The sequence below is a fragment of the Arvicola amphibius genome, chromosome 6 (assembly GCF_903992535.2).
Source record: "Arvicola amphibius chromosome 6, mArvAmp1.2, whole genome shotgun sequence".
NCBI classification, from domain to species: domain Eukaryota; kingdom Metazoa; phylum Chordata; class Mammalia; order Rodentia; family Cricetidae; genus Arvicola; species Arvicola amphibius.
Window position 1 is genome coordinate 26,799,619 of NC_052052.2, and position 11,326 is coordinate 26,810,944.

The 11,326-nt window shown below is 54.3% G+C and overlaps 1 protein-coding gene across 2 annotated transcripts in view; it reads right to left on the reverse strand.

Annotated features, from left to right (window-relative positions):
• Grik3 (glutamate ionotropic receptor kainate type subunit 3) overlaps positions 1–9,985 on the reverse strand; it is a 214,655-nt gene extending 204,670 nt beyond the window's left edge. For both annotated transcript variants that reach the window (XM_038333725.1, XM_038333726.1), the window contains exon 1: positions 9,871–9,985. In XM_038333725.1, the coding sequence (XP_038189653.1) occupies positions 9,871–9,985 (115 nt within the window). The remainder of the gene's footprint in view (positions 1–9,870) is intronic.
• Positions 9,986–11,326: the final 1,341 nt, after the last annotated feature.

Sequence of the window (11,326 nt, forward strand, 5' to 3'; positions counted from 1 at the left end):
CTAGACAACATAACAGGCAGTCCCCAAAGCTTTGCTGCTGAACAGGGCTCCCCAGCTCCAGGCCATAGCCACTTCATCTCTGCAGCCCCCAGGGAGGAAGCCACAGAGGAAGGTCTGGTGACATTCATACCCACTTTCTGAGATGGAACTGTGGCAACAGGCCTACGTGGTCCACCGACCGTGAACAAGGAAAAGAAAATACTACACAAAGATGCAATGACTGAACTCCCTGGAGATACGCCACAGGCCCTGCCTTGAGGTGTTGAACGTCACTGTCACCAAGAGGATGAGAGAAGTTATAGGCTGGCAGTGACTCTTGTGGCAAAGACCTCAGAAACTGGGTGGTAGTGGCGCACACCTTTAATTCCAGCACTCTGGAGGCAGAGATAGCTGTATCTCTGAGTTTGTGGCCAGCCTGGACTACATAGTAAGTTCTAGGCCAGCCAAGGATACATGGTGAAACATTGTATCAAAAGAAACAAAAAGAGATTTCATATCTTAGGATACCACCAGCTTGGCACAGCTCAGTAAAGAGAAATAGCTGTTTAAACGCCTGATGTGACCAGGGGTTGCCTTATTAGAGGCCAAGGTTAAAATCAGGGAGATGGGGACCTTACCAGTTTCAATAAATAAGCAGTATCAAGGAAGGCAAGGTGCCCGTGGAGCTGGGCATCTTTGGAACAAAGGAAATCCTTTATATTTGTCAGGGTAGGACAGCGGGACCACCTGGACCAGTGTCCAGGTGATCTAACAGCAAGAGCAATGGGGAGCAGCTACATAGAGTGCCCACATAGGGAATTCTAAGTGCTTCCTATGCGTTAACTTGCCCAATCTTCACCAAACGCCAGGAGACAGATATGATCACTGTAGCATTTCGATAGGTAACTGCTCAAGATTGCACAAATGGGAAGTTACAAAGACAGGCTTTGAAGTTAGTATGTTGGAATCCAGAACCTGCAAACTTATCCACAATGCTCAATAAAAATAAAAAAAAAAAAAGGTCTTGTGTTTCTCACCCACCCCACCCCACCTTATGCCAAGCCTGCTAGTTCTCACAAAATCCCTTGAGGAGAAAGCTACTGGTTCCGATTCCACAGGTGAGGGAATCTAGACTGTGAGAAGTGATTTACCCAAATTCACATAGCCAGGAAGGAAGGGATTTTAAGCTCAGAGAGCTGGATGCTAGAGTTCACATTCCCAAGATAGGAGTCCTATTGGCTTCTCAGAACTGGCGCAGATGTATTTTCCCTTCCAAGCTGGGTATCTGCAGCCAACACTGAACTAAAGAAGGGGGACCTAAAAGCTGCAAGCTCCCGAGACTGGTGATATTTAGCTAGAGGCTGGCCCCAGGGAGATCCTCCATCATGTTGTAACAATGGTCTCTCAAAAGGTGGCACCCAAAGGGGACATGATGGTTCTCTATCATTCTAGCACTCCAGAGACTGACGCAAAAGGATGGCAAAGAATTTGACGTCTGCCTGGGCTGCAAAGTGAGACACTGGCTCAAAGCAAGTAAGCAAGCAAACAAACAAACAAGGGAAGTGGGGAGAGAAAGGGAGAGAGAGAGTTGGAAGGGAGGAAGGAAGGAAGGAAGGAAGGAAGGAAGGAAGGAAGGAAGGAAGGAAAAGCGTATAATCTCAGGCCAGCAGCGTTCACTTTACTAGGGAACCCTTAACAAATGCAAACCCATAAGCTTCACCCTAGGTTAGCTGAATGGCAGCCTTCTGGGGCTTGGGTCCTGACAGTAAGTGTCTGAAGGAGTTTTCCATGATTCTGAGGAACGCTAATATTGGAGAACCAGAAACCCAGCATGACTTCTGGAGTTCTCTGCAGCCTGAATTCTGCGATTCTTCACTGAAGACAGGAAGTAAGATGCTTGGAGCCCTGGAAAGTCCTTGGCTTCCCGCTCCCGCTTTTCCGCCCAATTGGGCAGCTCTTTGGAATAGCGCATTCAGTTCTGCAAAGCAGAGACAGGGAGGCTTTGCAGAGTTCCCTGGCGTTGCCATATTTAAAGAGCTCGTTCCTGCAGTTTTTTTTCTGAGAACTCTATAAAACCCCTTCCACCAGCAGCCTGTCTGTATCTGTATCGCCTCTTGAATAGCATGAGACTTAATTGTCTCCTATGGACTGGAACCCTCTTGACAACAAACAGGAATCTTCGCTCCTTTTCTCTGTCTGCAGTCCTTAACCACCACTGAGAACAGCACCAAAGGATCTGGAGTGGAGGCTCAACACTCCCCCAGTTTCCTCCCGGTTCATTATCTCCAATCCTTGCATCACCACGGGGACAGCCAGGGGCTCCCCTCCCCAGCTTTTGCAGAGGCCTTCATTACCTGGCATCTCCCACAAAGAGCCAGCAATCTCTGTCCCTCTGACCTAGCCACAGACCATCTCCCATCCCCACTGACCTGTCCAAGAAACAAACATTGAACACTCTATTCAAGAAGGGTGGGCTAACCAGAATTTCCCGGACGACTCCCTCAAGAGCATCCCACTCCCATCCCCTGAGTCTTCCTAGCTCTGAACACGTGCTTTTAAAAAGCATTTCAATTAAATGCTGCAAATGCAAATGCAATGCCCCAGGCTGGAGGTGTGTGATAAATAATGGTCCAGGAGTGTCCTAGGAAGGGCACCTCTTTTGCTCTGGTAATTGGCACAGCGGTTTGGACTTGCCCATTCCACATTAGGGTACGCTGGCATGTGTGAAACAAGCAAATGCCACACCGAGAGCGCCTGAAGCATGAGCGCCAGGGTAAACATAAAGCACCAGCACGAGCTTTAGAGCCCCATCTGACCGCAGAGACACAGCCTCCATCCCGGGGAGCCCTTCCTTCTCCTTCTCAGTTATTAAATGTTAGGCGCCATACAAAGAGCTTCACACACTTTTCCTTCAATCCACAAGGTGTCCCTGTGAAAGCAGCACTATAAGGCCCAACCATATGAGGTATTTGTCGGTCAAAAACAACAGACCAAGAAGCTCACTAAATGCTACTGCTTCTCTCCCGGCCAAAGAAGAGATAGAGGTTTGGAGGGGAAGTGACTCACCAGAGGTCGTGAAGCAAGCACACATGAGGAGGCTCACACTAAAATGACAGTCAACTACGTCTCATCAAACCCAGTCACATCATTATTTAGAGGTGCCAAGAAAGGAAAAAAAACCCGTAGGTAAGCACAGACACAGCACGTGACGCCCATGTTGGCGTCTATGTGGAAACATAAAGGAAAAAGCCTAGCTTAGCATCCATAAAAATAAATCCTTAGGAAGCATCCATTTTGGTATGATTGGGAAAGACGGCTGTTGGCAACCTTGGGCAGACCCTTGTCTAAAGCAGGAGGCAGGGTCGCAAGCATGAGAGAAAACCCAGATCCATCCCAAGCCTAACCACAGTCAAGGTCCATAACACCCGCAAACAAGGTGTAAAGGTCAAGAGAAGCAGACCAGGAACTTGCGCTGTAAATGAGCTATGGGGAGAAGGAAATGCCAGCAGGAGGGGAGGCCAGTAGAGGAGAGGCAGCCCAGACTCCAGAGGCAATTCCAAAGAGACGGAACAAAGTCGGGTGGGGGAAGGGTGCAGGCACGGGAGGCTTTGAGGCCTAGCTGCTGTGAAATGTGTTAAAAAGGGGGAAGAAAAAAACAAAAACCAAACAGCCTGTTGCCCTCACCTCCAGCTCCCTGGCCCCTCCTCCAGCCTCACCCCTCCAAGCTCCATTGGTTAGAGCTGTGTCTCACAGTTCTGCCTCTCTAAATCCAAAAACTATAAAACCAGAAGCTCACCAAGATGGGCAGAGCCTGGATTTAAGGAGACACTCACGGTTGCATCGTCGAGGCAAGCTCAAGGTCCTCATCTTTTGAGAGCTTCCTTAAATCCTGACACCCTGGGAGTTTCACCCCGGCCCAGGCTCTGAAAGGTCTCTGACTACCAGAATAACAGCAAAGAACTAATGTTGGTCTTTGGAGCCACTTAAGCTTTTTTTTTTGGAAAGACATCACGACTATCTGACTCTGGGAGACCGGCATTTTATATCTCCCCGCTTTGCAGACAGGGAAACTGGACAATATACGACATGCCGACCCCTCGGTCCAAGCCAGTCCTAAATGTGTCACTGCTGCAGTGAGCAAGGGAGACAGCTCCATTTACTAGCAGAGTGGCAGCTGCTGACAGCAACAGCCATGCCCTGTACGCTGCCCACCAGTCTCGGTTCCAAACCAGATAGACTCCATTTAGAAGATAGGCATGTGACTCTTGCTTAAAAATAGAGCAACATAAAAACTATCGGTAGCCTGCAAAGGATGATGGGGAGCAGAGGGAACGAGACCAGGGTAGGAAAAGGGCGAGACAGGGAAGAAAGAACAAAGAGAAGCCCACCCACCACATAGCTTCTTTTGCCAGCTCAAGGGTGATAGAGAATGGAGGTGACACACAGGACCCTTTTGGGACTCAAAGCTTTGACAGCATCTTTGAGGATATCCTGGGAAACTCCAAGCAGAGGGATTTCTGTGGGTAGACTGGTCTTTCCCATAGAAGAATCCAGTCTTTCTCTGGGGCTTGGATTAAAGTCCTGGACCATCAAGAAGCCAAGGCTAGGTGGGGTACAGAAAAAAAAAACATAAGAGCGTGCGTCTTCCTGGATATCCACCCCTTTCCCCACAGAAGGAAGCAAATCTACCCTATGGCTAAGCAGCAAGGCCAGCCTGACGCTGCACATGAGCCCTGACAGGACTAAACCGTGGTGCAGAAACCATCCTGGTCCAGGGAGAGCCCTAGAACCACCCCGCAAGGCCTTCCTTGCTCAGCTTCCAGAACCATGGGCGAGAGACCTGCATTTCGCCCCTTTATAGACTGCTGCCATCTTCAACGCTCCCAAGCACCAGATCTGGAAGCGGACTGCAGTTCAATCCTGGGTCTACCAAGAACTAGCATGGGCTCCTGGGGAAGTGAGTTTACCTCGCTTAGTTCTTTTGTTTGCAAAAAAATAAATAAATAAAACGGGGGTGGGGGTGGGGTGGGGAACAGCAGCATTGTAGATGCTCAATCAGATAATGGAGAAAATGCTGCAGCTACATTTATTGAACACTTACTATCTCTCTGCTACTTGTCATTGTTTGGAAAGTGTTCCAAACAGCCTGGCAGCTATTAAGTGCCCAATAAACTATGGCCATGGTATTGCTGGTGTTTTATTATTTTGATTATGCTCCAGACTCAGTAGGGGCCCCAGGCAGGAGACTCGGGTGGCCGTCTGAGCACAGACACACTGCCCTCTGGTGCTGCTGCTGAGGAATCAGCACAGGGAAGAAAAGCGCTCCAGGAAGCGAGGCCAAGGTGCCAGCTCTGTCTGACCTTCTGGGGGACTATACCTCCTCGGGGCTCCTACCCCACCACTTTAGCCTGTGGAGGATATGCGAGGGGCTGCTGGCTGCGGGCTCTAGAGGAGGGCCTTATTCTTGGACGTCAGTCCTCTCTCTCTGTTGCCAGACAGTGCCTGGAGACCTCCATCCCCTACCCACTTGCCTCTAAGAAGGTCCTGAGCTGAGTGGAGATGGTAGGGCTCAGGCTGCAGCTGCAGGAGGGGGAGGGGGCGGCCGGCTGTGAGAGGATGGGGAGGCCTTGTCTCGGTGCATTAGAGACAGACCTAGCTATGGAGCACGAATTCTCCCCCCTCCAAGACTACCAGAAGTCTGCAGCTTTCCTTCCATAGGCCCTGCCTGCTGAGCGAGGAAGGGTAGCTCGAACCTACAGGCTCACCTGGGCCTTCTGTCTCTGCAGGGTACTCTACTTCCCAGCGCTAGAACACCGTGCCTGTGTGAACATGGGGACTCCCCGGGAGTCATGAAGGATGCTGAAGGGAGCCAAGCACTCCCTGCATTTCTGTAGGGGTGCAGAGCAGAGATCAACCTCTTTAAAACAGCACTATTGGGCAAGACTTCTAAACTCAACCCATCAGGCACAGCCACAGGGGGATGCCCATGACCTCGGAAAAGCTTAAACAGACCTGGCCACCCCACCCCATATCCTAAAAGCCCCAGGTCATCCAGCCGGCCGTCAAAAGACAGCTCAGCGCAGTGGGATCATCGAGGAGAAATTAAACTCCAGCTGGAGAAAGGAGGAAGCCAGAGCTGACAGGAGCAGCTGGGCTGAAAAGTGAGCAGGAATTCCTCAAGTTAATGCTTTCTAAGGCCCCTCAGGCCACTCCCAGGTTTTGTCTGAAGCTATTTACTTCGGGGGGGTGAAACCCTATTGATCTTCATTCAGCGGCTGTCTGTTCCTACAAGGCGCAACATCTCCGCGTCGCCAGTCACGAGAATCCCTCATTGTTTTACATGCGATGACTCTCAAACTCAAGGGGCGAGTGTTCAGGACAATTTGGATGATCTGATCAGAGGAGTGGCACGTGGGAGAGGGGTTTTATTCCCCTGAGAAGGGTGGATGGATCCCTGTACATTCAGAAACGGCTTAGGGCTGCCCTGTTTGCAGATGCTCCAAGAACGCAGAGCTAGGTGTGCCCTTCCCTCCCATCCTGCCCCCACCCCTCTCCTTACTCCTGCTTTATGTCACTGCAGTCATTTGGCTTTGAACTTCCCCACTGGCTGGCCAGAGTTCACTACCAGCCACCAGGCTCCTCGTCACAAGGAAGACTCGCCAGGTTTCCCCAGCTGCTGCCACCACTGCTGGCTTCCTTTTGCAAATTCCAAGCAGCCCTCGATCCTATAGTATATCTGCAGTCCTAGGGAAGATAGAACCAGGAACCCTACAAGGATGATAACCGTTTCCTGCTGGCCTGTTCTAAAGGGAACTTGACGCCACCATTTCTGTCCATCACATGTGTCCATCTGGGGAAACTGAGCAGCCGAGTCGGAAGAATAGGATTGTATCCAAGTGATCCAGTTCACTAGGAGCAAAAAGAACAGAAAATCCAAGCCTCTAGCTTCTATGTCTGTCACCTTCCTCTTCAACTTCTTCTAGGTTATGAACCTGTAAATTCAAGTCCCCACAGAAGGTCACTAAAGCTCACTGGGCTGAGAAGACCCTGCATTTAATTGCCTATCCTAAGTTAAGACCAGGATCCATTCCAACAACAATAACAATGACAACAATAATAATAAAACGCAGACCAACCTGCCTCACAAGCCTTCGATGGAAGCCCTTGATAATCACATACAGAATACATCTTCCACATATTCATATAAAATAATCAATGATCATTTTCCCCCCGCAGACTACAATCCAATTACTCTCTCTCCCTCACTCTCTCTCCCTCACTCTCCTTTGTTACTCGCAAACCATCCAAGCAATCAATGCCTTGACCTCTTCCTCTGATAGACACAATTACAAAAAGACAGAGCAATGCAATTCATCTATTCAAGACGGATTGTTTGAACACTCAGTCACACGGCTGAGCTATCCATCTCCTTGTCTAAGGAGGAATTTCAGCCCCCAAAAGAGGCACAAAGAGAAGGGGGCGGGTACCATCCTCCCCCAGGCCAGAGGAGCCCATCTTGCACCTGCAGGTAAACCCTCTCTAGTCCCGTGTGCTCAGCGACGCCTGGCTGCTGGAGAAGGGATTCGGGCTCCAAGCTCCAGCAGTTCTGGCAGAAGCACCCAGCATGCTTCAGAGGAGGCCAATTTCCAGGGCCTCGATCCCTGCAACCCCAGCCAAGAGGCCTCAGATCCCAGAGATGGGAAATGAGAGATGGCATCCAATCTAGCCAAGGCAGGATCTTTGGGTTGCAGTATGCCTCCCCCTCCCCACAGTCTCCCGTGTTCTGACTCCAGCTGGGGTTCAACCTCAAGCTCCGGAAGGACAGAAGCTCAGTTCCCAGGGCAGCTCCAAAGAATCCCAGGAGCCTCAGAGCCTTCCCATCCTCCAACCAAAGCTGGCCCTGCTCCAACAGTCACGTTTGGCATCAGTACAGCACCCCAGTCCTCGGGCTTGGAATCAAATAGGGAAGGGTTCTTGGATATAAATGGCCTGGGCCGACACGCTAATTAATCCTCGGGCTTAATATAAAGAAGATTAGAAGGGGGGAGGCTCTGTCATCCTTAATTGCGCTATTACACTGTGGCCCAAGAAAGGGCCACAGGTTTGGAACGTGCTTCCCTTCAGGGCAATGAAGAGACCCCTGTACAGTTCTATGTACTGTCACAGCGACAAGGGCAGGTGAGGACCACGTACCCTACCCATTTGTAGCCCATACCTCTGAGGCTCTGTTCACCTGCACCTGTCTTCCTAGGCCTTCCATTCCTGACAGTGGGCTGGACATACACCCATCCCACTCTGTATGGGGAAGACCAAGAAAGGCAAACCTGCGAAGCATACAAGAGGCGCACAGCACCCTTTGAGATTCCCTTTCTATCTCAAGGACACTCTACCATGAAGGTCCCCTAAAAAATCACAAGAATTGAGAGCAGAAATAAAGAAAGCAGTGGCCCACTATTAAGGGACTAGCTGGAATGGTGTCCAAGCCAGTACTGGGGCAGGAACAGAGATAGAGAACATTTTTGGCTAGTCTAGAGAAACCTAGGCTTCAAAGGGTTAAGCTTGACTGGGAGGGCTGTCCCCAGGGTCCCCTCAGATGCCTGGCCTTCTCTGATTCTGGTCCCTGGGTCCTGGGCAGGCACTGGAAGACCTCAACGACTGCAGAGCTGACTGTTTTCTGCCCCCATTCAGAAGCTGAGTTCAAGGGGACAGGGCTCTAGGGAGAGTAAGCGGGAGGGTTGCTTCCTAGGAAAAACCTCAAGTGCAGATAACCAAGCATGGCCCGAGTTTCCTGCATCTTCATCAAACCAGTGGTCACCCCAAAGTCCGCTCTTGTAGGAGCAAAGTCGGCTCCCGGTGGAGAGCCCCAGAGGAGGAGGAACTGGCCCTGGCTGGGTAGAACTGCGCACCAGATGTTGGTGCCTCGCTAACCCGGGCTGCCCAGGTCTCCGGCCCGGCGCAGGCGCTGGGCCCGCGGTAACGGAGGCTCCTGGGTAGCCCATCCTGGCCCAGCCCCGCGGGTCAGCTGGCCAGGAACACACGCCTGCTCCCGCCCAGCCCCGAGAACTGCCGCGCAGGGTGCCTCAGGCGGCCACAACAAAGTTAAAGCCCAGAGTAAGAAATCTGCGGAGGTGAGAGAAGCGGAGAAGCCAGAGCCCCAGAAAGCCGCGCGCAGATCGCCAGCCGCCGCCAGCTGCGGAGGGATTTCGGCTAACTTTAAAAGCCACTCGCATCTCTCAGCTGCTGTCTCCGGCAGCATTGGGCGGCCTCCTGCGCTTCCATTCCCTAGCCTCGGTTACCCCTGGTCGAAAGAGGCCTGGGCCTGGGGGGGGGGGGAGCGCTGGAGCGGCATGCAGGAGACTTCCCCTCTCCTGCTCCGCTCCTTGGTCAGCCAGGAGCAAGGAGATCAGCTGCCCTCGTTCGGCGAATCCATCCCCTGCACTCCCTGCCATCGTCCGTCCCCGAGCTCCGGCGAGGAGCCCATGGGGGCGACAAGGGGAGAGAAGTTGTCGCCTTCCCCAGGGAACCCACTCTGCACGGAAGCCTGTCCCAGAACTCGGTCTGCGGCCATCCGTGCTGACAGTCGCCACGAAATTCCCCCGAGGCACGGGGTTGGGGCTGGAACCTTCGCCACACTCCACCGCGTCGCCTTCCCCGGAGCGTGCCCAGGGCCCCTCGCCCACAGCGGCCCGGTTGCCTCCTCCCCGTAAGTAAGGCCCGCGACCCGGGCTTTGGAACTTTGTCCTCTCCACCAAGAGCTCCCAGCAGACATCCGAGCCCTGCAGCTTAGAGGGAGGTTGGTACAATCTCTCGGATCACGTTCAGAGCACCCCCACTCCAATTCCTGTCCCCACCCGAGCGCGCAGAGACCCCCGGCTCCAGGGGAGCCCTTACCGATCCGGATGACGTGGGGCATCCCGCGCGAGTCTGGGATCCAGAAGGCGCACACGAGGAGCCCGGCCCAGTATTCCCAAACCAGACTCCGGAGGCGCCGCCAGGGAGCGGTCATCGTTGGGCGCCACCGAGCGTGCCCGGGGCGCGGCCGTGGCGGGCTCCCTGGGGCGGCAGCTCTAGGCGCGGGCGAGCAGCAGCCCCCGAGGCGCCGCCTGGCCCAGCCGCCCGGCTCCCGAGCGCCTCTGCGAGTAGGGGGCGCCCCGCGGCGCTGCGCACATCTTACTGGGGGGCCGCCCCGCCGGCGCCCGCCCCGCCTCGGCTGCCGCCCACGGGCCGCCTGCGAGCGAGTGCTCCTGGGCTCCGCCCGGGCTCCGCTCGGACTAGGCTGCGGCGTCTCCGGTTCGTGTCGGCTCGGCTCCCGCGCGGGCTTCCCACCTGCCCCGGCTGCCGAACGGGCTTGCACGCGTCTCCGGCCGCTCCTCCTCCAGCCGCCGCCGATGCTATCGCCCGGGCTCGCACAAAGCCCCGGAGTGGAGTTGCACGCGCGCACACACTCCCTCCCAGCCCCCTCCCCCGCGCCCTGCCTCCCGCCTCCCGCGCCGCCCGCCGCCTGCGCTCCCTCCGCGTACTCCCCCGCGCACACACGCTTCCCACTCACACTCGCCCGGGCGCACACTCGCGCGCTCACACCTGCGCAGGGGGCGGGGAAGGGGACCCTGGACTGGATTTGGGGGGGGACCCCCGGAGGATGGAGACTCTCCTCCGCAGCTCAGATGTCCCCATCTGCCCTGCCGCCCCCAGGGCAAGGCAGGGAGCCGAGGAGCTAAGCGTGGAGCGGCAGAACTGGCACCGCGAGCCAGGAGACGGCGACAGCCCAGCGGCCCGACCAGCTGGAAGAAATGCGCCCGCCGGGAGCCGCAAGACCCGAAGCCCGCCGTCTGCGGAGCTTCGCCTTTCAGCTCCCACGCGGTCGGAGCTGGCTGGACGGCAGCGACAAGAGACCGACCTAGAGCTGGTTTCCCTCCTGATGTCCAGCCCTTGGGATAGCAGGGCTAGCCCTGGGTTTGGAGGTTGGCGTATGTGGAGCGGGGTGGGGGGGATAAAATTCAAAGAACTGTCGATGCTGGGCTAGAGGGTGAGGAGCTTCAGGAACTAGCCCGAAGGGAGAGACCAGGCCAGACCCTCTGCGTGGAAGGTAGGACTTGACCACGCACCATCAGTAGGAGGGCTGCGGAGAAAGACCGCCAAAGCCTTCACTTCCGAGGGCCGCTGGAGTTGGAGCCCGCTGATCTCTCCGTCCTCTTCCGCAACTATGCGGGAGGAACGGGAGCCCCCTCTCGGATTCCTCCTTAGAAACAATACAGAAAAACTGATTTTCCGTGGGACAGAGTAGGACCCACAAGGGAGCAAGCCGAAAGGGTTAAAAATAAATGTTGTTTATTACCAATGACAATTT